The 26,816-nt window shown below is 36.9% G+C and overlaps 3 protein-coding genes, 1 long non-coding RNA gene, 4 other non-coding genes and 1 pseudogene across 21 annotated transcripts; 8 read left to right on the forward strand and 1 right to left on the reverse strand.

The window, feature by feature from the left end:
- Window positions 1–3,587: 3,587 nt before the first annotated feature.
- Window positions 3,588–5,319, forward strand: LOC108815647 (spermidine coumaroyl-CoA acyltransferase). Its single transcript, XM_018588442.2, has 3 exons — window positions 3,588–4,468; window positions 4,537–4,814; window positions 4,890–5,319. Exons 1-3 carry the CDS (start codon window positions 3,657–3,659, stop codon window positions 5,156–5,158), a joined length of 1,359 nt encoding a protein of 452 aa, XP_018443944.1. The 5' UTR covers window positions 3,588–3,656; the 3' UTR covers window positions 5,159–5,319.
- Window positions 5,320–5,463: 144 nt separating this feature from the next.
- LOC108858983 (putative F-box/kelch-repeat protein At4g39756) lies at window positions 5,464–7,052 on the forward strand (annotated as a pseudogene).
- Window positions 7,053–7,606: 554 nt separating this feature from the next.
- LOC108826128 (uncharacterized) lies at window positions 7,607–12,585 on the reverse strand. 14 transcript variants are annotated; one of them, XR_008946522.1, is made up of 9 exons: window positions 12,310–12,585; window positions 11,596–11,689; window positions 11,371–11,496; window positions 11,135–11,230; window positions 9,791–10,088; window positions 8,940–9,008; window positions 8,787–8,859; window positions 8,655–8,715; window positions 7,607–8,570 (listed from the first exon to the last, which is right to left on the reverse strand). It is a non-coding gene; the product is annotated as an uncharacterized LOC108826128 (long non-coding RNA). The 14 variants fall into 14 exon arrangements; XR_008946521.1 differs by having other exon boundaries at window positions 9,791–10,079; window positions 12,310–12,580; XR_008946516.1 differs by having other exon boundaries at window positions 9,791–10,091; window positions 12,310–12,578.
- On the forward strand, window positions 9,093–9,164 carry TRNAP-UGG (transfer RNA proline (anticodon UGG)). The gene has a single exon. It is a non-coding gene; the product is annotated as a tRNA-Pro (tRNA).
- Window positions 10,522–10,593, forward strand: TRNAP-UGG (transfer RNA proline (anticodon UGG)). Its single transcript has one exon. It is a non-coding gene; the product is annotated as a tRNA-Pro (tRNA).
- On the forward strand, window positions 10,953–11,024 carry TRNAP-AGG (transfer RNA proline (anticodon AGG)). Its single transcript has one exon. It is a non-coding gene; the product is annotated as a tRNA-Pro (tRNA).
- TRNAP-UGG (transfer RNA proline (anticodon UGG)) lies at window positions 11,776–11,847 on the forward strand. Its single transcript has one exon. It is a non-coding gene; the product is annotated as a tRNA-Pro (tRNA).
- Window positions 12,586–14,441: 1,856 nt separating the features above from the next.
- Window positions 14,442–15,220, forward strand: LOC108859591 (uncharacterized). Its single transcript, XM_018633504.2, has 2 exons — window positions 14,442–14,648; window positions 14,732–15,220. The coding sequence occupies exons 1-2, from the start codon at window positions 14,541–14,543 to the stop codon at window positions 14,972–14,974; spliced, it is 351 nt and encodes a 116-aa protein (XP_018489006.1). The 5' UTR covers window positions 14,442–14,540; the 3' UTR covers window positions 14,975–15,220.
- Window positions 15,221–19,367: 4,147 nt separating this feature from the next.
- LOC108839030 (uncharacterized) lies at window positions 19,368–20,124 on the forward strand. Its single transcript, XM_018611876.2, has 2 exons — window positions 19,368–19,749; window positions 19,816–20,124. Exons 1-2 carry the CDS (start codon window positions 19,411–19,413, stop codon window positions 20,110–20,112), a joined length of 636 nt encoding a protein of 211 aa, XP_018467378.2. The 5' UTR covers window positions 19,368–19,410; the 3' UTR covers window positions 20,113–20,124.
- Window positions 20,125–26,816: the final 6,692 nt, after the last annotated feature.

The raw sequence follows: 26,816 nt of genomic DNA on the forward strand, positions 1-26,816 counted from the left end.
GACATTCCTTGAAAGAAAGGAAAAAATGGTCCGACCAAGGCATTGCCTAAAAAGCATTATATTCACCCTATAAGACCCATTGAATTAAGAAGAAAATATGGTTTCCAACAATGGGCAAAAGCGAATAAGATTACCTAAATTAAAATCGCCTAAATGGTCGAGACTACATTATCTATTGATCTAGAGATCAATATGATATTAGGCAAATAGCCAGGGCAATCATAATCATGTTTGATTGACCCACGAAAATTATCACTTAGATGGCATTACCATACTTAGCCATCTGAATTATGATGCAAAGATTTAAAAAGGCACAAAAGCTATCCCATAAGATCTCACGTTTGTGCAATTTATATCTATGCACAAGGGAATTTATTGTCCAAAGCACCACGAATTAGAGTATGTTCATGAGGGGGAGTGAGGACAAATCCCATGATACATGACCATACTAAAATCCGTGAAACATGGTCCACAACCATATTACATATTGGTTGAATTTATGAGGATATGACCATTACCTATAAGGTTCAAAATCTAAAAGTCCATATGCTTGGGGACATCATGAGTTATAAAAGATTAACTTGCATCAGGCCATAGATATTATATCAGGCCATATAAGTGATAATAAATATTCCCACCTCAGACTAATACGGGTCATGAGTCCAGACATATATCATATTAAGATATTATGAATTAAGATATTATGAATGAATCCACCACAAATATATGTGCCATCTAAAGATCATATGATCTTAGAATCTCATAAGAAGGATTGGGAATATATGTTGGATATATATTATGAATATACTTTCTCCATAAGTTTAAAAGAAACCTTGAGCCAAAATGGGTGATTTAATCATAGGCCAAGGAACAAAGATTACATAGGGTTTATGAATCCCAATATCCAACATTTGAAAGGAGAAGTAGTAAGCTGGTAAAGAATGGTATCAACCATCATTGTCTTGGCAAAGATCCTCGGACTAGAAAAGATTTATAGACGTCCATATGCTACAATGATAGCAAAATAAAATGCCACACACATTGACCCGAGAAAGAATGACTATGTCATCCCAGCTTAGCACCACACGGTTTTGATGTCTTAAAGACACAACCAAGTTGCTACAGAGTCTAATATAAGACCGACTATATGTTCCAAAAGGAACCTCGGAAATTAAAGAAAGGTGCAAAAAGAAACCGAGGTCATAGACTTTCCAGACAAGGCCGAAATGGCTATGCCGTCAGTATCAACACTTGGGGTTCGGGACGCCGGGCCTCATGGTACTGAAGGCATTGATAATGATGAGATCTCAATGAATTATTTGATGTCTGGAAGGAAACCATATATATATAAATGTGTCGACACAATACATTCATAAGAAAAAGCGTGAATATGTAGCACATGAATAATGAATCGAGGATCATGAACCCACGCAAGAGTACTCATAATAATGAATAAAGAAAGAAACGTGGGGTTTCTAAAGTGACAAATTAAAGGCGTATTGAATTGGCCATGAATATGTAAACGCCATATGATGCCCAGTGAATAGATAAATCCTGAAAGAAGGATAAAATCGTGAGACAGACCAAGGGAGGTCTATATAATCCAAAGTGGTGGATAATACTACATATGTCACTACATATAATGTCTGGAAGAAATTCAAAAGATGTAGTATGTTATATATGACTCACTGGATGATAATAATATTATTGGTACCTAAAAGGTTTACCAAAATATACTGAGCTCAGAATCATAAGATGAGAAAAGAAGTTCTCATGAACAGCATTTTCCTAAAGCTGTCCATGGACTGAATTAAATTGCTACATGTAAACAAATGAAAAGGTTCTATAAGAACAATTCAAATCAGTCCATAGAGGAATTTTTAAATTTCTTGTGATATACTAACCAGCCTAAGATAGGTTAAATGGTTATTCATCAAACCTTAGAAAGGTTATAGACCATCACCACAAATTAGCCAAATTTTGGTAATACTTATGGTTGGTCAAAATTCTCAGCATGAACCAACCAAGCTGTGGTATGAATGAATAAGCTATCATAAAGATAAGCTATAAGATCAAAGTTCATCTTTGAACAAAAAGGTGTAGGACCGCATTATGCGTCCATATGCGACCCAACGGGTCCGACCATATTATAAGATTTGGTCCATGATAAAGCTGTAGATCATGGATGTCATTAGACATAAATTTGAGGATCAATTAGATCAATTCTATGTCATGACCGTGTCCGGTCTAGATCAGTTCAATCGTCTATATATATATATATATATATGTGTGTACGAATTGCCGGCACACTAAGACTGCAAAATGTCTTAGATCGATCATAGATAAACTATGGATATAAGGATCATTGATCTAACAGACATGACCTATGTATAAAGTTGTCTATGGCAAATAATATTATACTCATAAAGCTAAGGCATGTCCATAAGTCCTAAAGAGTTAAGTAGCTCATACTTGATATAATGATGATCCATATTATATAAAGGATCTAAAGTACTAGCCGACCAATATTATGGATAGGCATATAAGAGTGATTTGGTCAAGGACCATAATCAAACGACCAGAGTATAAAATAGTACATTTTATCTAAAGTACTAAAGTGGTCGATATCAAAGTGATACATTTTCTAAAGTACCATCAGGATTCTAAGAGACATGATATGTCCGAACAATACAAGATTGTTCAAGTAAGAATCCATGAACATCTATTCAACAAGTGATGTTCAAATCAGGGGGAGTAATATGTGTTGTACTCTTTTTCCTTAACTATGGTTTTATCCCAATGGGTTTTCCTAGTAAGGTTTTAATGAGGCAACATTAAGCATATTATGAACTCATATGGTTATGGCATCCAAGGGGGAATGTTATAAACCATTGTGTGGATGGACCATAACCAAGTACTTAACCAAGTACTAGACAAGTCCAACAAGTACAAGAGGAAGTGCAAGGAGGTTTACATCCGGTCTACATCGGTTCATCTACAAACCGGTCCGAGATTAGAAGACTCAGTCAACCTCGTTATCATCACCTTGACCAAGTCTTCATGTATGACATCAATGTAGTCAAGAGTATTAATGTGTAGATTTACTTCCTTGTAAAGCATTTGTAAACCCTTGTACAAACCACTATATAATGTGGTGTTGGCTAATGAGAAATACACACAACTTTCTCACAAATCACTCTCCACATTCTCTTTAGTTTATAACAATATCTCACTTTTTTTTTTTTTTTTTTGCTAAAAATATATCTCACTTTTTCAACTAGGATTTGATCCAAAATAAAATTTTGAAAATGTTAATTATTTTGTGAGAACTAACTTGTGGAGGAGAAAACAATGAACACAAGTATGATTGAATATAGTCCAACAATATTTTGAATTAATATTTCAAGAGATGCGTACAAAACTAGACCATAAAATGAATGACGGTATGAGTGACGACAGACTAGTTTGAAAACGTTGTAGGTGAGAGAGTGTATGGTCATGGAACTTGACTGTTTGGTAGTTGAAATGGATTCATGAGCTGGCCACACGGCATTGATCTTGCCTTTTAATTTGATTTTATAAACTGCCCCCAAAAAGTTTATTTTGTAAGACCAAACACAACCACTCACCAAACCAAAGGCCAAAACACTGTCCATATGGCGACACTTGAAGTTACAGAAATAGCCCTGGTTCATCCTTCTCGCCAACCTTCCTACAACGACCAAACACTAACCCTCTCTCATCTCGACAACGATAACAACCTCAACGTCAGCTTCCGTTACCTCCGCGTCTACTCCTCTTCTTCTTCCTCCGCCGCCAGAAAGTCCCCCTCCGCCGTCGTCTCCGCCTCTCTAGCCGCCGCTCTAGTACACTACCACCCTCTCGCCGGCTCTCTCCGCCGCTCCGAGTCTGATAACCGCTTCGAACTATACTGCACCGCCGGTCAAACCGTCCCTCTCGTCAACGCTTCCGTTAACTGCACGCTCGAGTCCGTCGGGTATTTAGATGGACCCGATCCAGGTTTCGTCGAGAGGTTGGTACCGGATCCGACCCGGGAGGAAGGAATGCTCAACCCCTGTATCCTCCAGGTCACGACGTTCCAGTGCGGTGGTTGGGTCCTAGGAGCGTCGCTTCACCACGCGTTATGCGACGGTTTAGGTTCGAGTCTGTTCTTCAACGCAATGGCTGAGTTAGCTCGTGGAGCGACTCAGGTTTCTATCCAACCGGTTTGGGACAGAGCACGTCTTCTCGGTCCAAGAGACAGCCCTTGGGTTGGAGCTCCGGTTCGTGACTTCTTGTCCTTGAACAAGGACTTTGATCCGTACGGACAAGACATCGGAGATGTCAAAAGAGAGTGTTTCCTCGTGACCGATGAGTCTTTAGATCGTTTCAAGGGTTTGTTACTCGAAAAGTCCGGTTTAAATTTCACCACGTTCGAAGCCCTAGGTGCTTACATTTGGCGTGCAAAGTAAGTCACTACATTTCAGTTTTAATTTTTGATCTAATTATCTTGAAATGTAAGTTTTATATATGCAGAGTGAGAGCTGCGAAGATTGGTGAAGACGAGAATGTGAAGTATGTGTATTCGATAAATATTAGGAGACTAATGAATCCACCTTTGCCTAAAGGCTACTGGGGAAACGGATGTGTACCGATGTATGCTCAGATCAAAGCTGGAGAGCTCATGGAGCAACCGATTTGGAAAACAGCAGAGCTTATAAAACAGAGCAAATCCAATGCTAGTGATGAATACGTTCGCTCCTTTATTGACTTCCAAGAGCTGCACCACAGAGACGGGATCAATGCCGGTTCAGGTAGATAGATAAAACATCACGGTTTGTTATTGGAAACTGATGTTTCATGTTTTTTTGTGGGATTATATGAAACAGGAGTGACTGGATTCACGGACTGGAGATACTTGGGACATTCAACGGTGGATTTTGGATGGGGAGGACCTGTGACGGTTTTGCCACTTTCGTACAAGTTGCTTGGAAGCATGGAGCCATGTTTTTTCTTGCCATATTCTGATGATGCTGCTGCAGCTGGAGGTAAGGTTAGTGGGTTTAAAGTTTTGGTGAATCTACGTGAGTCTGCAATGCCTGAGTTCAAAGAGGCCATGGATAAGTTTCACAAGGGTGATGAATTTGTGCTGTCTTGATCACCAACAATGCAACGTCTATAAAAAGCACAATAAAACACAAACAAATGCATGAAAATAATAAAAATATATGTATAATTTTGATGGTTTCATCACAGAACATATCTTTCAAGCTTGTTGTATGTGAATTGAAGAGCATGAATGAGATATGCCTTAGTGAATGTTACATACAACTCCGATATTTGAGTTGAAGAGCACGAATAAATTTCAAACAGTGAAATAGCCTAATGCGTTTTCTAAGCTGCAAGATTCATCAAGATATGTATGAGAGAGGACTTACACAAGGAGATGCTAGAAAGATAAGAAAACAAAATTAAAAAAAAAAAAAGAACTACTATCGTGATTTAAATTCAGATTCTAACGCCTGTAATGGATAGGATAACATCAACAACAGGGCATTTGAGGAATATATCTTGAACAGCTTATATATTTATCTTCAGCTAGAATATGCGTTTGGGGAATATATCTTAAAGAGATATTTATCTCCAGCAATATATATTATAACTATTATATTTTCGAATTCATATTTTACTTATCGATCAAATTAGGAAAAAGTATTTTATCATGTATGTAGATTTTTTAAGAAGAATGTATTTTTAAAATTCAAATTAGTAAATATGATATATTCCTAACTATCCCAAGTTATTATGATATATTTTCTTGGAACTAAAAGAATTTGTTCTTAAGAATGCAACAAGGTCGGACGACCACCTCTATGAATTCAGAACCACCACCGGAGAGCAAGATAACGAAGAATCCTCCATCTTTGTCGTCGCTTCCAAATGAGATCATTGTAAGCTGCTTAGCCCTCTTACCTAGGTCGTACTACCCTCAACTCTCCCCCCTAGTCTCCAGGACCTTCTACTCTGTCATATTATCCGCTGAGATCCTCATTGAGCGACGTAACAACAAAACACAAGAAAATTTCCTTCATGTCTGCTTACAGTTGCCCCGTCGTAGTCTTCCTGCATGGTTCACCCTCTGGATAAAACCTAATCAACCCCTAATCAATGAACTTGAGGAGGAGGTTAACAAGTCTACCGTTATGTTGGTACCAATACCTTGTTCATATTCTCCTAGCGTACCAACATCATATATTGGTACGGTTGGTTCAAAGTACTACGAACTCATACAAGACAGCACAGCACCTCTCCCGTGTCATCATCCCCTCTGTTGAATCGTAATAAGGAGTTTCAGTACTCCACAATATTGCAGGAAGCACCTAGCATGAAAGTGTCTCGAAAGAATCCAGTTGCGTGCATCCTCCATGGAAAAATATACGTAATGGGTGGTTGCATTAATGCAGAAGAATCCACGAATTGGGCTGAAGTTTTCGACACAAATACTCAAACTTGAGAATCTTTACCTGACCCTGGCTCTAGGCTCCGCTCCTCTTTAATCAAGAAAATTTACGGGTTTAAAGGAAAGGTCTACGTTAGTAACAGCGAGAATAAATTGTAGTTTTATGATCCAAAGGAATTGAGATGGGGCGTTGCTGCAAAGGTATACAAGTTTGAGAGAATCTGTACTGTAGCGAATGTTTTGTATGGTTGTGGTGAGAAGAAAAATTTCATGTGGTACGACCCAAAGCGTAAAGAGTGGAGAGTGGTCAAAGGATTGGAAGTACTGTGTCGGAATTGTTGTGATAGTGTTCTTTCCGTAGCTAACTACGGTGGGGAACTCTTAGTCTTGTGGGACAAGAAACAGCCTACTAAGTGGTATAATACGAACATTTGGTGCTCGGTGATTGCACTTGAAAGACGCAATGGTGATGACGATTTTTGGGGAGTTGTTGAGTGGTCTAGTGTTGTGCTTACAGTTCCCAGTTCATACGTTTTCTTGCGTTGTCAAGTGGACACGGTGTGAAAAAATGATTTTGTTAAAACCAGGCCAGTAGCTCTATTTTCTGTTTAGGTTTCTTTTTTATTGATATTGTTGCTTTTAATTTTAATTCTTTCATAAAGCAGTCGTTTTAAGTAATGCTCTGTTTTCGGGACATGATGTTACGAAAACCCTCTTGAATCTTGAGTTTGAATAAGTGAGAAGTAGTGTTACAAAAAAAAAAAAAGAATTAATTTCAAACAGTAAAAACCTTTCATGCCTTTTCTAATCTGCAAGGTTAGTCAGATCCGACCATGTTCCAGTGGGGGTTATTCTTGTAATAGATACTGGATGCGGGTTCCATATTTTGGTTTTGTGTTATAATTCAAGCACAATAAAGTATTCCCTCTCTGAAACTTGTTTTTGTCAGAAAGATCCACTAGCCACTCTTGTAAACATGTCTTCCACAGTTTCAGATTGAGTTTATGCTTAATCAAACAATGAAATAACTAGACATTCAAGATTAGTAACAAAAGGCAAAACAAGTTTGGTTGGGTACTTAAAAGAGTGGTGGTTACTTTATGCCAATTTGATGTCTAATCATTGTCTTTCTTTTAAGCAAAACCATGACCAAAATTCTTACCGGTTGATGTTTGCCAAGAGTTTTAATTGAGCATAGTAGTTTATTTAAAACGACTGATTTATTAAAGAATTAAAACTAAAACGAATTGAAATGTCAATAGAAAAAAACAAAAAGGGCTACTGGCCTGGTGTAAACAAAAGCATTCTTTCACTCTGTCTCCACTCGACAACGCAAGAAAAAGTATGCACTAGGAACTGTAAGCACAACACCAGCCCACTCAACAATTCCCCAAACATCGTCATCACCATTGCGTCTTTCAAGTGCAAATCACCGAGCACCAAATGTTAGTATTGTGTACCACTTATTAGGCTGTTTCTTGTCCCACAAGACTAAGAGTCTCCCACCGTAGTTAGCTACCGAAAGAGCACAAGCACAACAAGTCCTACACAGTACCTCCAATCCAATCCTTTGACCACTCTCCACCCTTCATGCTTTGGGTCAAACCACAAGATATAGTTTTCATCACCACAGGCGTACAATACATCCGCTGTAATACACTGCAACGCCCCATCTCAACTCCTTTGGATCATAAAAATAAAGTTTCTTCTCGCTGCTACTAACGTAAACCTTTCCCTCTGTCGGGAGCCACAAGGAGATATGCTGTATTAATTGTATGAGATCATAGTACTTTGAACCAACTATACCAATATATGATGTTGGTTCACAAGGAGAATATGAAGAAGGTATTGGTACCAAGATAGTAGTTTCAGTAGACGTGCCATCCTCCTGATCAAGTTTATTGATTAGGGTTTGATCAGGTTTTATCCAGAGGGTGAACCAGGAAGGAAGACTACGACCAGGCAACTGTAAGTAGACATAAAGGAAGTTTTCTTGTGTTTTGTAGTGACGTCGCTCAATGAGGATCTCAGGGGATAAGATGAGAGAGTGGAAGGTCTTGCAGACTAGGGAGAGTCGAGTGTTCTGTGTTAAGGAAGGGGACCTTTTAACCTGCGCGCATCTTCGAGATTAAGTTATGATATTTGGAGGCTAATTCATCAAGAACAGGACACACCTTCATCTCAAGCTTATTACCTGTTAAAATCAAGTCCAGCAAAAAAACTTGTAGAGCGTAGCACTCGGTTAAAGCTGCACCCTTCAAAACAAACATTGAGCAATATGATCTTATAGAAGAACGATAGAGCCCAAAAAGACACTGTGGCATACCTGTGCATCTAAAGACAAGCAAGATAATATTCCAAAACCAGCTCCAACGCTTTAAACTCAAACAGCGAATCATCTGAAACCAACACATATATGACACTTTTTTCAACCAATATCATAACTCCAAGCCACCAAAGCTATATCAAATCCACTGACCTTTGAGATTTAGGTTTTGGCTTGATTGGAGCCGTTCACACAATTCTGGCAGATTTCTCCAAGAGACAACTGCAGGAAGTGAAAAGAGCAAAGCCTAAAACCGGTGTCTACAGTTCAAGAACAGTTATGCAGGTACTGAGTTAATCAACAACAGGGCATTTGGTCTAGTGGTATGATTCTCGCTTTGGGTGCGAGAGGTCCCGAGTTCGATTCTCGGAATGCCCCCGTTGACTTTTTTGTTTAAACAGATGGTCTAAATCCTTACTTATGTATTGTTTTTCCTAGTAAATGTGTTCTAACTAAAATGAAACATGTTTCACTTAATATGAAACCACACATTTCAAATGCAGTTCATTTTAAACAAAAAGAATCAACCAAACAAGAACATCACAAAGAAGTGATCCTTTCAATGGAACTTCAGTTGAAAAAAAACCCATAGATTAGATCTATGAAATATCCAACAAAGGCTAAACTATTTATTTAGTAAAAGTCAACTAAGGGAATTAGATCAAAATATGACCAACTTTGAACCATATTAACAGGGCATTTGGTCTAGTGGTATGATTATAGCTTAATAGGGTGCAAGAGGTCTAATGCCTCATTGACCTTTTCCAAATTATATGTCGAAAAATATGGCTGAAAATGTCTCAGATAGAAAAAAAAAACATCTTCTGAAATTCGTTATAATTATGAATCTGATCTTTGGAGTTTGTAATTTCAGTGGTCACTAACAACTTAACACTAAGTCTTTCACCTAAATTTCAGCATGAAACAGCATATTGTTTCGGTTAGAATTTTTAATATTAACTATTGATAGGCAAATTAAAGAATAGTTTCAGACTGTAGTATACCCTTTGCTTTCATGTCGGATGGGGCCACTGCAACAAGCTTCAGCAGTTAAACATTAATGTCTTCTCTAGCATTTCATCAGGACTAGATTAAAAACGCCAGTAGTTGCTCTTAAAACAATGAAATTAACATCCCAACAAACGAAGGACAAGACCCTTACCCTTTTTAACTCAAAAAGGTAGTCTGGAGTTTAAATCTCCGTCATAAGCTCTTGAACTTCATGTGATAATTTTCGACATCAAGTGTTGAGACCAAACTAACCCAACTCATCAACCAGAAACCACCTTTCTTCTGCAGATTCTACTATAAAACATTAGACAGTATAAATACTAGCTTTGTGCCACTATATTCTACAAAATCGAACCACAGCAATTGCCAATTGGGCATGTAAAAAAAATTCAGGAATTTAAGAATCAAGAACTGAAACCTTGTTAAGGATCTACAAAACCACATGCACTTATTCTGGTTTTACAATACTTTCCCTCTGGCTGCAACAGCTGCCTAGTCTGATCCTAGTAAATTTTGTTCTATGTACACTGTACACTACAAGAAACCTGAAAGTATAGGATACAAAGCTGGAACTTTCTGCCTGAATTCATCTTAAAATATGCACGTAACAATGTGTTTCCATACGAATCAATGTCAAAGAAGAAGAACTATAACCCAAGAACTAATCGTTCGAGAAAAGAGCAATGGAACAAAGAGAATGTTTAAATGATAAACAACAATAACCGGGCATTTGGTCTAGTGGTATGATTCTCGCTTTGGGTGCGAGAGGTCCCGAGTTCGATTCTCGGAATGCCCCATTGACTTTTTGTAAAACAAATGTTCAAAAAGCTAGTCAACATTGTCAATAAGTTACAAACAATCAACCTTCACTATCAAACCTTGAAAGTCAACTAATAGAACTAGATATAAAACATTATTCCATTCTTAGATTATTTAACAAATGCACTGTGTTTTTTTTTGTGGAAGAGTATTCATTCTTTAGGTGGAAGTTTCAAATGATCATCCTACTGGAACTTCAGTTGAAAGAGATCTCACTAGATTAGATCTAAGAAAATCCTGCAAAGACTAAAATATTTATTTAGTAAAAGTCAACTATGGGGACCTGATCAAAGTATAACCAAATTTTAAACGTTTCAACTAAACTGCTTAACAACAGGGCATTTGGTCTAGTGGTATGATTCTCGCTTAGGGTGCGAGAGGTCCCGAGTTCAATTCTCGGAATGCCCCCATTGACTTTTTAAATTATATGGTCTGAATTCCAGTAGGAGTATTCTAGCAAAAACTACCTAAGAATTTCATAATACAAGTGTTCAGTGCAAAGGAAAAGAAAAGCATACCGCTGTTTCAGGTAGAGTCAATTAATCTTGTTAACTATTTTTCAGGTAGGGCAGATCATCATGTTTTGTAGGCTTTCAAATTCACAAACTAATAGGCTGCAAAAAAAGAAATCAAATTGTGATGTACTATTTACCAGGGAAGCAAAAAAAAAGGTGATATACAGGGAGAATGCTAATAGAAGCCACTGAACAACATTATGAAAACAGAGCATTTGATCTAGTGGTATGATTCTCACTTTGGTTGCCAGAGGTCCTGAGTTCAATTCATGGAATGCCCCCGTTGACTTTTTTGAAGCCTATTTTAAATGCCAGCTGATAAACTATCGTACAACAAAATATAGTGCGTGGGTTGTTGCCTTTCTCTTCAACATCTCGAAATGGTATTTTAGAATACAATTTCCTTTACGACTTTTGGCATAAAATGCAACTATGCAAGTAATAGAATGAGAATAATAACGCACCTTAATATCACGTCCAGCAAGACACCACTTTCTGGATAGCAAATTGATCAGAGATCGTCGCTAGCTGAATGCTGCCAGATTTCTTAAAGAGACACTGCAGGAAGTGAAAAACAATAAAGTCTAAAACCGGTGTCTACATTTTAAGCACAGTTTATGCATTGACTCAGTTAATCAACAACAGGGCATTTGGTCTAGTGGTATGATTCTCGCTTTGGGTGCGAGAGGTCCCGAGTTCGATTCTCGGAATGCCCCCATTGACTTTTGTTTTAAGCAGATGGTCTACATTCCAGTAGCAACAGTCAGCTATTTTTTTAGTCCCTATAATCCAGTGTAAACTATAACATTATGAATTCTTCCTTTAGCATGTAGATATTTCTCAAGCTAGGTTTAAAAACTAATCAGCCTTCTCAAAAAGCACTAGATTTCTGGCTAGCACTAAAGAAGATACGTATTAAAGTTTTAAGCTTTTCACTGGATCATATAAAACAACAATAATGTATTTGGTTTATAGGTGTGATTCTAGCTTTCTGAAGTGTATGAAAATGGATGCAAGAGGTCCCAGGTTCTACTGCTTAACCACCGATTACAAGATACATATAAAACTAAACTTTAAGGCCTTAGTTATAACCTAGGAGATGCAAGCCATTCTTAGCATAGATGAGCTACAAAGCAGAATGTGCAAGCAACAATGAAATGAACAAAGCAAGTACTTACCCATTTGCACCACTGTATCTCGTTTTATCTGTGGATTCTATCACGTGGCTGTGAGCCTCTAGTGAATTTCGTCGAACACGTGGTGCGCGTACCTCATGAGTTATTAAGCCCGTAAGAAACGATTAAACCGATGGAAACGCTCATACTTGTTTTGGGGGGGGGGGGGGGGGGAGCGTGAATCTTCATCACCGTCGGCGGATTCCGACGTGGCGCATAACGAGGAGACGACGAGCGATAGGGAAGAGAAACAAAATAATTTTGTTGTTGCAATTGCAAATCTCTGTCCCCGTCTTTGAGTGAGATAAACCGGTTCAACCGATTCAACCCAAACCAAAAACCTCAGAGAAAATTTATATGATCCAAAAACAAAACCGGAGGGTAAAAAAAAGTAAAAGCAATTCACCTCTCCTCATTTCCACTTGTTTGTCATTTTATAACATAACATGGTTTTAACTTTTAGGACACGACTTGGGTTCACCCCCTATGCTAGAACCTTTAAATTCACCACTTCTCTAATAACCAATTAAATTGTCAACTAGATTAATGATAAAATAATTTAAAAAATAAATAATATCATATTTAATAATGCTAATGTCACTATTTAATTCCTAAACTCAAATTCTATACCCTAAATCCAAATTCTAAATCCTAAATTTTAACTTATAAACCCAAACTCTATACCCTAAACCCTAAACTCAAACCATAAATCATAAACCAAAAAAACTAAATTCTAAACCCAAAACAATACCCTAAACTCAAACCCTAGATCCTAAACCCAAATCTTAGACTCTAAACCCAAATCTTAGACTCTAAACCCAAACCATAAACCCTAAACCCAAACCGTAGACCTTAAACCCAAACCCTAGACCGTAACCCAAACTATGAACTCTAAATCCAAACTTTAATTCTTAACCTTAAATTTCAAAAGAACAACATCAATATTAATCTAAATATTTAGGGTATAGGGTTTGAGTTTTGTATTTACGTTTTGGGTTTAGAGTTTAGGATTTGGGTTTAGGGTATATGTTTGGGTTTAGAGTTCAGGTTTTTGGGTTTATGATTTATGGTTTGGGTTTAGGGTTTAAGATTTGGGTTTAGGGTATAGAGTTTGGGTTTATAATTTAGAATTTAGAATTTAGAATTTGGATTTAGGATATAAAGTTTGAGTTTATGGATTAGATAGTGACATTAGCATTATTAAAATTGACACAATTTATTTTGTTAATTATTTTGGTTTTTGAAAAAATTATTTAATATTTTTAATTATTAATCTAGTTGCCACTTTGATTGGTTATTAGAGAGGTGGTGAATTTAAAGATTCACCATAGGGGGTGAACCCAAGTCGTGTCCTAACTTTTAACAATTTAAGCTCCCACGGTGACAAAAAAAAAACAATTTGAGCTCCCAGCCTCCCACCTTAAGTATGTGTTTGTGGCCCTGCATGCAATAAGTAAATTAGTAACCATTTTTCAAGATTATCCGTCAAAAAAAATATCCTTCAAATATGGAGGCATGATGTCAGGTGTTCTTCTCATTCATTTTTTTTTCCTTTTTCTCTAAAATTTATTCTCATTGGCTCACAAAAGAAAATTGTTTGCATTCCATATTGATATTATGTCAGGGCCGGCATGTACATTACTACACTAGTGTCTAATACCTGAGTAGTTGCTTTTACAACACCAGCAGGATGGTTTCAGTATGTAGTAAGCTTAATCATTCAAATCTGACACACCTACACGTACAAAACCAACTTGGAAAATGCGCGCATGATTGTCAGGATCAAGAATACAAGACGAAATGAACATTTCCATGATCAGATTGTCCATTATTGATTCATTCCTTCATGTGTATTTGTCAAAAGAAAAAAAAAACATTCAGACATTTGCCGTTTGGATAATATTTTAGGTCAACCACTAATAAAATATATATATGGTGTTTGGTGGTCAAACGAGAAGAAACAATATACAATGGGTTGGTGTGGTGGGTTAAAGAATTTTGCATGACCAACCAACTCTAGTGTTTATGGTTTAAGCTGAACTAAACCTCAGAGAAGCCGCATACATACATAACTACAACCACCACCCCAACCTACACTAAAGAGGTTCACCCAACTCGACCGGATCCATATCAGGATTAATATGGATTTGCCATCTGAATATTGGGCTAGGTAACGCATATATATTACAAATGCATGGATGTAGTCATGTAGTATTATTTGAAATCATAGCAACATGTCTTGCAAGGGAGAGGTTGCGCTACGATTGGAGGAAGTATTGCTTCTCTTACCTTCAAATCTCTTCAACGAGATTTTTCATGACTGCAACGGTCCATTTCCACAGGTTTTGTTTCTTTTATGCCATATCTTGTTAGTATTATTAAATGTTAAGGATGTCTACTTAAGCAATCTTTACATAATTGACAGAGGTATAGAGGAGGTAGCTACAAGGATCGGAAGCCAAGGATATGGTACGCGTCGAACTACGGTTCCATGAAAAAGCAAAGCGATGATGCTAGTTCTGCTCCATTAAAGCCACGTGGCACTGGAGTGTTTCTTCCTGCGAGACCGGTGAGTAGCCCAGAAGAGAAGAGACCGCAGAAGAAGACATGCCCCATCATCTCATCTCGTTCCAAACAAGTTTTTCTTCCTAAGGAATGGGCTTATTAGTAAAAAGAATTTTATTGTCCCTGTGTATTAGTGTATACTATTACAAGGCTAAACACACAAAAATAAGTTTAAATGTCCGTCTCTAGAGTTGGGACCTATAGATTAGTATTGGGGAAGGTTTGATGTTCACGCCATACCAGTTAACAATACAAAAGTTAGCTTCAGTTCTCGAAGACAAACATATGTATATCTATCCAAATGACCAGAAGATGAATAAAGGATGATTTGAAAAAGGTATGTTTCCATGGTTAAGTTTAAGCACGAGAAACTAGTTACAAGCATGCTTCCATTTTAATGGAAATTTACATATTTGGCAGAAAAGTACAAGTACAAGAACAAGAAACTCTTGTTGTATAACTTATTTCGTAATAATATTATGCAACTAAGAAAGGTTTGTTAAGACCCCTTACACAGTTTTCTTGAACTAAATTAGGGTGACTTTTAATCTAATATCTTCTTCTATTGTATAAGAACTCATACATGATTGTGACAAAAAAAAGAACTCATACATGATACATTTGTATGTTATTCGATGTAGAAACCCTAAGAAGCTCAATAAATTTATCATTATTAGAACTTGAATCTATAGTGTTTCAAAAAAAAAAAAAAAAAAGAATCTATAGTGTTTCAAATGTAATTTCCACGTTTGCAATTACAGGAGAAAATAAAATGGAAATCTCTCTCTTTTTTTGTTTTTTTAATATGTAGAAAAATTACAAATGTTTGACCCAGAAAGATAAAAACAAGAATCAATACTAATGTTTCGAGTTATTTTCCTCCTCTTTAATGGTCGACTCTTCGTCTCTTCATCCTCTCATACTGGGGATCATCAGTCTGAAGCTGGAACCTACAAAGAGGACATGAGTTTCTTGTAGTTAACCACGGCAATATACAGTTCCCATGGTAACAATGTCCACACGGAAGCTTCTTCCCGATCTCACCCATCACCATTGGGTCCTTACACACAGCGCAAACCATAATCGTCTTTTCAGAAGAACCCACCTCGAAAGTCCCTAACGCCTCAATCGCTGATATTGCAGCTGGTGGTGCTCCTCCACCACCACCGTCTTCTTCCACTACAAGAAAACACGCTAATTCTGAGGGAAATACCGAGGGAAAATGAGTTCCTCGAAAATTTGTGACAAAATATCGAGGAAATACCGAGGAAACCAAGAAATGGGGTTTCCTCGAAATTTCCTCAAAAATTTGTGAGGAAATTTCGAGGAAGACCAACTTCCTCGGTATTTTTCGAGGGAATACCGAGGAAAGCCGGGTCGTCGGAAAAAACCGACGGACATTTCTAATATTTCGACGACATCTTGTAGCCGTTAGAGAGCCGTTGGGGGATTTGAACTATTTCGAGGAAATTTCGAGGAAATGTCTGTTTCCCTCGAAATTTCCTCGAAATTTCCTCAGTATGCCGGGAGGATTTGATCTATAAATACAGCCACCCCTCTTCCTCTTCATTCACTCCATTTCTTTTCTTCTTCTCTCCTAGTCTCACGAATTTGATTCCAAAAAAACATGTCTTCTTCAAATTATTTTCGTTCTTGGATGGATCGACCTCATTTGGATCCGGACACGAGATTGCTTACGGAAGAATACAATCAAGGTATAATCGAGTTCATGAGGGTAGCTCGCCAACAACCGGAAGCAGAAACATGTAAGTTAAGATGTCCTTGCTCTAATTGTAAAAATAGAAAAGTTATTAAAGAGTGGGATGTTTGGACTCATCTATTATTGAATGGGTTTACACGAAGTTACAAAATTTGGTATCATCATGGGGAAACTGATTATGAACTTGGTAGTACTAGCGAACCTCAGCCGGCGGTTAGATTAGAAGAACCAATTAGAGCGGATGTAGATTATGGTGTAGGTACTGAGCAGATGATAAATGATCATTTTAGAGGGGAAGATTTACCCAATGCAGAAGCTAGGAGATTTTATGAAATGTTGGATGCTGGAAAGCAACCATTGTACGAAGGTTGCAGAGATGGTCATTCGGCTTTATCATCTGCTATGAGACTGATGGGCATTAAAACAGATTATAACTTGGCTGAAGACTGTGTGGATGCGATAGCTAATTTTGTTAAAGGTATTCTACCTGAGGATAATGTAGCTCCAGGTTCATACTACGAGGTTCAAAAACTCGTAGCTGGTGTTGGTTTATCTTATCAGGTAATAGATGTATGCAGCGATAACTGCATGATTTATTGGAGGGCGGATGACCAGCGGACTACATGCAAATTTTGTGGGAAGCCTCGTTATAAAGATACGAGTGGAAGAGTTCCAGTGCCATATAAAAGGATGTGGTATTTGCCTTTGACGGAAAGGTTGCAGAGGTTGTATCTTTCGGAACGCACAGCGCAACGAATGAGATGGCATGCAGAGCACTCAACAGATGGTGAGATTAGACATCCTTCAGATGCAAAAGCGTGGAAACATTTCCAATCAAAGTATCCCGACTTTGCGTATGAGAGAAGAAATGTCTACCTTGGATTATGTACTGATGGTTTCAGCCCGTATGGGAAGAGTGGAAGACAATATTCTCTGTGGCCAGTCATTGTTACACCATACAACTTACCCCCAAACTTGTGCTTGCGACGAGAGTTTTTGTTTCTCTCAATTCTCGTTCCCGGACCAGAGCATCCTAAGAGATCACTTGATGTGTTTCTTCAGCCACTAATATATGAGTTGCAACAACTATGGGCTCAAGGTGCTGAAACATACGATATTTCGTGTAAAGAAAACTTTCAAATGCGGGCAGTACTAATGTGGACAATAAGTGATTTTCCAGCATATGGTATGTTATCTGGATGGACAACGCATGGAAGGCTATCATGTCCATATTGTCAAGATAACACTGATGCTTTCCAACTAAAACACGGAAGGAAAACGTGTTGGTTTGACTGTCACAGGAGATTCCTACCACCTGATCATCCATATCGTAGGAGTAGGAATTTGTTTACGAAGAACAAGAGGGTGTTTGACAGTCCACCTGCAGAAATTAGTGGGAAAGGTTTGAAGACACAACTAAGAGATTTTGGTGCAGAAAGGACGCCAGACGTCGGTGGACATGCGCGTTTTCCGGTAGATGCTGTTGGAAACCTACATAACTGGCACAAAAAAGTATATTCTGGGATCTGCCATACTGGGAGGATCATTTGCTAAGACATAATTTAGATGTCATGCATATTGAGAAGAACTTTTTTGACAACCTCATGAACACGATCCTTAACGTTCAAGGTAAAACAAAGGATAATTTGAAGTCAAGACTGGATTTAGTTGATATATGTGATCGTTCAGAACTTCATGTTGATGGGAATGGTAGGGCTCCTTTTCCCATATACCGACTTGATGCATAGGGAAAAAATGCGTTCTTCGATTGGATTTCAAACGATGTGGAGTTTCCAGACGGTTACGCATCTAATTTGCGTAACTGTATCGACAGAAAGGAAGGAAAGTTTATTGGCTTAAAAAGTCACGATTGTCATGTGTTGATGCAGCGCTTACTTCCGTTTGCTTTCAAAGAACTATTACCACGAAATGTTCATGAAGCAATTGCAGGGATAAGTGCTTTCTTCCGCGATTTATGCGCCAGATCAGTGACTCTTGAAGGTATTGAAAATCTGAAGACTAACATAGCCGTGATTCAGTGCAACCTTGAGAAGATATTTCCTCCCTCATTTTTTGATGTTATGGAGCATCTTGTTATTCACCTGGCAAGAGAATTGGAACTTGGTGGTCCTGTGCAGTATAGATGGATATATCTGTATGAGCGGTATATGTTCCATTTGAAGAAGATGGTGAAAAATCTAAGTAGGGTGGAAGGTTCTATAGTCGCACAGATGATCAATGAAAAAATTTCAAACTTTGCTGAGTACTACTTTCCAGCAGAAGTTCAGACCAAAAACAGAAGACCTGCTCGGCATGATGATAGAGGCGAACGGGCAACATACCATGTTACGGTTCCTGACATTTTCACAGATGTTGGACGACTTAGCGGAAAATCAAAGGACCGTCGACTTACTGAGCAGGAACGCAGTCATTTGCAAACATATTTGCTCACCAACTGCGAAGATGTTCTTCAATATGAGAGGTAAGTTTATTATCTTAGAAAATTTTATCTTAACAAATTAACATTTATATCTGAATTAATTACATTTTTGTCATCACAGGATTTTCATGGCAGAAAAGCGGTTCGAATATAGAAACGCTACAGAGGCAGAACTAGAAGAAATGAAGCAAAGAGAATTTGCTGGATGGATGTTTACTTATGTGAGTGCCTTAAACAAATTAAAAAAATCATTTATCACATATTTATACTAATTAAAAAATTATTTATCACATATTTATACTAATTCATATATACTTGCTATTAATAGGTGTCTGCTGGTTTGGCCAGAGGTGAAATATTTGACGATTGGATACGCGAGATGGTGGTTGGACCAAACTATGTTGTGAAGTCATATCCGAGATTTTGTACTCGAGGATATGCATTCACAACTGAAAAGACGAAACGTTCGCGTACGACCTATGATGCTGGCGTTTGTTCTGCATCGGGAGATGATGTATACTACGGACACATACATGAGATTTTGGAAATCAAGTATTTGGGCATGCTTGGATTGCGCTGTACTGTTTTCTATTGTGATTGGCACGACATCACTCCAGATCGAGGTGTGAGAACAGATGCATTTGGTGTTACATCAGTAAATTCGAGACGAAAGCTGCAATATTATGATCCTTTCATTCTTGCTTCTCAGGCCGATCAGGTAAGTAAATGTTAATTATTCAGAATGATTGGTCATCATGTGTACTAAATTTTTAATATGTTACAGGTTTGTTATATCAAGTACCCCCGGGTAAGGAACAGAGATGATCCATGGGTTACTGTTACCAGACTCAACCCGAGAGGCCGAGTTCAGGGGAGTTCTGAGCTGGAAGACCCACTACAACCAATCGAATCCAGTAACTTATGTGCAGCAGAAGATGTAGCAGGAGTTGGCCTTGTAGTAGATTTCACCGACTTCGCAGAGGAAGCCGTCGTTCACGCACAGGATGAACCAGTTATTGGAGAGTTTCACCAAGATCCAGATTCAGATTCATCTGGTGATGATGACTCGGAATCAGAGTAGATTTTTTTTTTTTTTTTTTTTAATGAATTTCGAGGACATATCGAGGGATACAGGGTTTCCTCGAAATTTCCTCGAAATAACCCTTGACGGTTTAGGGGTTTGATTTAAAATAGAAGTTTCCTCGAAAGTTCCTCAAAAAATTTCGAGGACATTTCGAGGAAAACCATAGTTTTTCAGTTTCCTCGAAATTCCCTCGAAATATTGTGAGGGAATTTCGAGGAAGTACAAAAAAATTTGTTTGTCCTCGAAATTCCCTCACAATATTTCGAGGGAATTTCGAGGAACAAGGGGTTTTAAACCCAAAACAACGTTTTGCGGATTGAATAACACGTATATAACTTTCATTAAGTGTCATAGCCAGCTTATGAAGTCAAACTCTAGGGGTTTTAAACCGAAACCAATGTTTTGCGGATTGAGACGAAAACCACACAACATAAGATAAACACTTATACATTTTAATAAACGTTAAATGAAATACTTACAATAATTTTTGTAATTGTGTTATTTCATTGTTTATAATCATCTATACAAAGAAACCTCATTATTATGAATTACATTTGTATAAGAAATGACATAGGTCGAAAAAATCGATGTTTTCTAAACCCCAAACCCTCTTTCCTCGAAATTTCCTCACAATATTGTGAGGAAATTTCGAGGAGACATTGTGAGGAAATTTCGAGGAGTTTTTTCCTCGGACTGTTTTTCATTTACCCGGTAACCCTAGCCGCCAAACGTTTCGCGAATATCAGATCACAATATTTCGAGGAAATTTCGACGACCCCATTAATAATATCGAGGAAATTTCGACGACCCGCGTTAATAATTGCGAGGAAATTTCGACGGACCCTATCCGTCGGACCCCTCATAAATTAGGTTTTGCTTCTTCTCTTCCCCATGTCTCTCCTTTCTTCCTCTCCTTCTCCTCTCTTGCGCGGCGCCTCACTCTTCCTCTCTTCCTCTCTCTTGCGGCGGCTCCTCTCCTCTCCTCTCCTCTCTTCCTCTCGGCCTCCTTCCTCTCCTCCTCTCTTCCTCTCCTCTCTTCCCATGTAAGTTCACTCTCTTCTCTTCCTCTCTTCATAGATCTCGAAATTTAGGTTGTTAGATTGTTAATTCTAGGATTGAATGGATAGCTTAGGATTTTCATGTTTGGATTGTTGTTTAGATTGTTGTTATAATTTTTTTTTTGATTTATTTTGTGTTTTGGTTAAAATTGAAAACGTTTTTCATGTTTTCAAACGTTTTTTTGATTTTTTAAAACGTTTTTTGATTTTTAAAAATGTGTATATGATTTTTTAAAACATTTTTTTAATTTTTAAAACGTTTTTTATTTTTTAAAACGTTTTTTGATTTTTAAAACGTTTTTTGATTTTTAAAACTATTTTTTATATATTAAAACTATTATTTTAATTATTAAACTATTTTTTATATATTAAAACTATTTTTTATATATTAAAACTATTTTTTGTTATTATTAAACTATTTTTTATATATTAAAACTATTATTTTAATTATTAAACTATTTATTATATAGTAAAACTATTTTTGTTATTATTAAACAATTTTAATATATTAACAAATTAAAAAAAAATTGTTTATATTAAAAAACATTTATTTATATAAAGGTCTCAAGAGGAACAGACCCGCTCTCGACAGCGTCGTGGTCGTGTTGGTTCGGGGAGCGGCTCCATTACGGGTTCCGCATCGCCCCATAGCTCCTACCATACATCTCCCTCTCCATTTCCCTCTCATTCTCCTCCCGCTCCCGGTGTGGCACCCACTCCTGCCCCTGCTCCTGCTCCTGCTCCTGTTCCTGCTCATGCTCATCCGGCAATTATGAGAGTTGCGGAGTTTGTTCGACAGCCGGGTCGTGACCATCTTCCATATCTCACTCGGTATCCATGTGGACGGGGTCAGACATGGTAATTAAACCTATTTTTTTCATTAAAATTTGATTCATTTTAAATAATTAGTTCTTTTTATTAGGTTCGACCGATCCTCGAACGGGATCAGCGGATGGATCAACCGTATGATGTACTCGGCCCTCGACAATGGACATCCGACTTTCACCGACTTCCCTCTCGAGAAGCAGCATATGTGGTTTCAACAGTTTGCGGTAAGTATTTTATATTTTAACTTATTTTTTAATCTTTAATATTAATTTTTTACTAATTATGTTTTATTTTCAGCAAGAATTCAACTGGAATGCCGATGATACGTTGTATATCTATCACCACTTCGTCCATAAAGTTATGGAAAACTATGGGAAGCAGATGCACACGTGGAAGAAGAAGTGGGAAATAAACAAGGTTTGTTTTTCTTTATGAAACAATTTTTTAATTTATTAAAATATTTCTTTATTTATTTAACAATTTTTTTTTTTTTAAAGATCCCAAAGGGGATAGACCTCGACGTCTGGCGGGAGTTGTGTGTGCATTAGAGTAAGAACGAAGTGAGAGCAACTTCTTCCACCAACTCCACCAACCGGAAGAGCGACCGTAAGGGGAAGGGCATGTACATCCATAACTTGGGTGCTCAATCTTTAGCCAGTCTGGGGGATCGCTTGGTAAGCTTCGCGGTTTTTATTATATTATTTAAGATTTTAATATTTTTTTTTGTGCATTTCTTTTAATTACTAATGTTTGTTTAATTTATGTTTTTTTCAAGGCGGAAGAAAATGAGGGGGAGCCGGTTGATCATTACACCCTAATCAAGACGGCGTATACCAACAAGAAGACCGGCGAGATTGATGATGGTGTTGTGAGGGATGTGGTCTCCCTCATCGACAGTCAGATGGAAGAGGAAGTGTCTCAGCTTCAAACCGAGGATGACGATTCGACGGGATCGACCGGCTTGCCTCGGGTTCGGATCAACTAAATCGTTGAAGCGGTAAGTTCTTTTTTTAAAGTTCAATTCATTTTTTATATTATTTAAATTTGACACTTTCTTTTTCAGGCGGTTCCAAAGAAGAAGGGCCGTTTGTTCGGTTTGGCTCGTCGGTCCAGCTCGGTTCCGTCTGCTTCTGCACCACCACCGTCCTATGTTGATCAAGAAGTCCTTCTGAGTCAGATGAGGGACAAGGATGCTCGCATATCTGCGTTGGAGTCCATGGTGGCGAGTCAAGAGGCGGGCTGGGAGGCACAAAGGAATCTCAACGAGCAAATGATGGCGATGATGAGGAGCATGAACCCGAACTTGGAGTTCCCGACCATGCCAGACCCGAACGCCCAAAACCCGTAGTTTAATTTCTTTCAAAAACTCGAAATGTTTTCTTTTCATTTGTATGACTTTGAATTTTAAATAATATGTTTTCAATTTAAATTTTAATTTTATATTTTCGAATTTAAATTTTAAAAATATTTTTTTCAAAAAAATTATTTTAAAAAAAAAAAATAATTTTCGGAATATTTCGAGGGAAGGGTTCGTCGAAATTTTCCGAGGGATAAGTTCCTCGAAAATTTTTGAGGAAAGCAGCCCTCGAAAATTTTCGAGGAACATGTCCCTCGAAAAATTTCGACGAACAAAGTTCCTCGAAAATTTTCGAGGAAACGTGTTCGTCGAAATTTTCCGAGGGACATGTTCCTCGAAAATTTTCGTAGGCCTTTCTCTCGGTATAATCCTCGGTATATACCGAGGGAACTTTCTTCAATATATTCCGACGACCACTTCGACGAAGTGCAGTCCTCTAAATTTCCTCGGAATTATCTTTCCTCGAAATTCCGTCACAAAATTTCGAGGAAATTTCGACGGAAAATGAAATTTCGACGAGTTTTTTTCGAGGGACATTTTCCTCGGTATTTCGTCGGAATACGCTTATTCCGACGAAATACCGAGGAAAATGTCCCTCGAAATCAGCGTGTTTTCTTGTAGTGTTCCTCTAAACTCGGAAGCCAAGAATCGAACTCAGCTGCACCGTTGATGTAATCACCAGGATTAATCTCCGTTATCCACTCAGATAACATACGAGTCCTGGTCAGTAGCTCTTCGCACATCCTTGAAACCTCAACCAACTCATCGTAAATAGACTCTAGAGTTGACAACGAAGCGTCAGACATCGTTATTTGTAAGAACAGTTTTTAGATGAATGTCCGAGTTTGTATGACGTATAATCTGAAGAAAGTCATGTATTTAAACAAACCAAAAGTTCTTAACCTAATCGTAATGAGAAAAGGAAATTACATATATATAAAAGGAAATTGAAGACTAAATACTGTATCTTCCGTTGGGTAATAGGACTTTCGGATCCGGATAAGATCAGATAACGCAATAGTGGATAGTGAAAACAAAATAGTATTTTTTTTTTTTTGATGAACTATCAAATTTATTGATCAATGGGAGAAATCATTTACATAAAGGTGTTACTTATTCTATAGTAAAGGAATAAAAGAATATTTAACTTTTCCTATTAGTATGAATAAACCTCAAACCATCTTCTGATCAGACCTTCAAGCTTGTGAGTCCCCTTATACTTGAGAGAGATGATACGATTCTTAACCAGCTTTCCAATGGTTCTGGTTGTCATAGCCACTGCAACACAAGGCCCCCCATGTCTTCTTGAATTCCTTTCCCTCCATAGTGTATAGATAGCTGACTGAAACGCAAGTCTTAGCAGGATGATGTCGAGTTTATGACGGCTGGGTTGTAGAAGGGTGATGACAGTGCCCTCCCAATCCGGCGTGATTGCTTCTCCTAGCAGCTTATGTGCTATATTCATCCATACTGTAAAGGTATAAGGGCAAGTAAAGAAAAGATGATCTCTATCCTCATTTCTCTCTCCACAAAAGACACAGCTCTGTTCCAGTCCCCAACTTTTCATCCGCACTCCAGTTGATAATCTGTCATTAATAGCAAGCCATACCATGAAAGACTGCCTAGGAATGGCCTGAGGAAACCAAACCAGACGGTGCCACGGTACCCTACTTTGCGTGAGGCGCAGATTGTTCCAGGTTTTTGCAGCAGAAAAAGATGGCTTGAAATCATCTTGTTCATGTCTCCATAGTGCAATATCAGGCCCTGCTCTTACTTCTGGTACTGGAGTTGCAGCTAGCGTATCGCATAATTGAGGATAGCGTCGCTGCCCACTTCGCCTAATAAGCCCACAATATTTATAAAGTAAATATATTGTAATTTATTAATAGTTTAATTTCAATTTCAATTATTTTATAACTTATATAAATAATTAGTTAATATTTTATTTTATTGGTATGTTTAAACATCTCGTAATTTATATGTATAAAAATAAATAAACATTACTATAAAATAAGATGTTTTTATTTTACCTTTGATTTTAGATATAATAAAATTGATTAGCCTAGTTACTAATTTTGTGGATAGGATAACTTATATTCCTTTGTATTGAAGCATATTATTTTTATTTTTATTAAGCTAAATCAGATTGGTTCTACTTATCGCATTAGTTCAGTTTTTTTTAATTTTAATGTGTATATATATCTTTGTAATATTTATAATAATTTGTTATTTGTTGATTTTATAAAAATATTTGAAAAATAAAACAATGATCAGTAATAACTACATCAAATAAAAAATGATCAAATTTCGTAAGCTCATGAACGCATATCGATATTTATAATAATTAAAGTATTTTGTAAGTTCTAAGTAATATTATACCTTATATTTATAAAACTAAACTGAAAATTATTTTAAATAGTACTAAATAATATTAAATATGATAATTCATATTTTTGTATATACTTTTATTATAGGTATATTGGATTGTACAAATGTAAAGGGAAAACAATAAAATGCAAAATAAATATTAAGTAAAATATATATTTTTAACTGTGGAAAAAATATAATATGTTTAGTTCATTAAAAATATCTAGGATTATGTTATTAAAAATATTTTTGTAATTATTCTTTCAAAATATTCTTGTGGTAAAATTAGTTTTCATAAAACTATCATTTAACGTTTTAAAAATAAATATCAGTTCTTTTATTTTTTTTCTTGAGAAATCCAAGAAGGAAGTTCAGTCAAAGCTACGGGAAAAAATTTCTCAGACACCCGTGAGTGAGGCTTATTTGGGGCGTGTTATAAACGCCTTGGATAACCCTATTGATGGTCGAGGTAAGATTTTAGCTTCTGAATCTCAGTTAATTGAATGCCACTGGACGAGGCAGATAGCTCCTCTGGTGCTATTATAGCATTTGTGGTTGCTTCGCTAGGAAGAGTATGGTTGGAGATGGTGCTTATCTTCTTATTTTTTTTAACAATGAAATACAAATACATGAAAAAGTAAAGTGGTTAAAAAAAGTTTTCTATTTAATATATGTTTATCTGCCTCCAGTATTTTTGAAACTCGATCTTTAAATCATTCAATTTTTTTTTTTTATAGAAATGTTTAGTTTATTAATAGTAAAATATTATTAGTCAACAAATATTATAATAATCAGTAAACCATTTCAATAATACTAATCAATTTTTCTGTAATTATTTGAGAAAATATATAGATATAAGGCAAATATTTTAATTACTTTGAAAATATATTTATATTTCTTAATATTATGCTTTAAAGAAAATATTTATTTTTCTTAATATCAAAATTCTTTATATTTATATTGCTTAATATTATGCCTTCAAGGAAATATTTATTTTTCATAATATCAAAATTCTTTTTGTTAACTTTCTTTATGAAATCACATCAAGTATAAATATATTCTATTATTGTAAATGTGTTTTCTTAATTTAT

The sequence above is a fragment of the Raphanus sativus genome, chromosome 1 (genome assembly GCF_000801105.2).
Source record: "Raphanus sativus cultivar WK10039 chromosome 1, ASM80110v3, whole genome shotgun sequence".
Lineage (NCBI taxonomy): Eukaryota > Viridiplantae > Streptophyta > Magnoliopsida > Brassicales > Brassicaceae > Raphanus > Raphanus sativus.

Bases quoted from the DNA above. Each gene is read 5' to 3' on its own strand.
- LOC108859591 (XM_018633504.2), top strand. From the start codon at position 14,541: ATGTCTTGCAAGGGAGAGGTTGCGCTACGATTGGAGGAAGTATTGCTT. The intron at 14,649-14,731 runs GTTTTGTTTCTT...CATAATTGACAG, and splicing joins GCAACGGTCCATTTCCACAG to AGGTATAGAGGAGGTAGCTA.
- LOC108815647 (XM_018588442.2), top strand. From the start codon at position 3,657: ATGGCGACACTTGAAGTTACAGAAATAGCCCTGGTTCATCCTTCTCGC. The intron at 4,469-4,536 runs GTAAGTCACTAC...TTATATATGCAG, and splicing joins GCTTACATTTGGCGTGCAAA to AGTGAGAGCTGCGAAGATTG. The intron at 4,815-4,889 runs GTAGATAGATAA...TATATGAAACAG, and splicing joins CGGGATCAATGCCGGTTCAG to GAGTGACTGGATTCACGGAC.
- LOC108839030 (XM_018611876.2), top strand. From the start codon at position 19,411: ATGGTGGTTGGACCAAACTATGTTGTGAAGTCATATCCGAGATTTTGT. The intron at 19,750-19,815 runs GTAAGTAAATGT...AATATGTTACAG, and splicing joins TTGCTTCTCAGGCCGATCAG to GTTTGTTATATCAAGTACCC.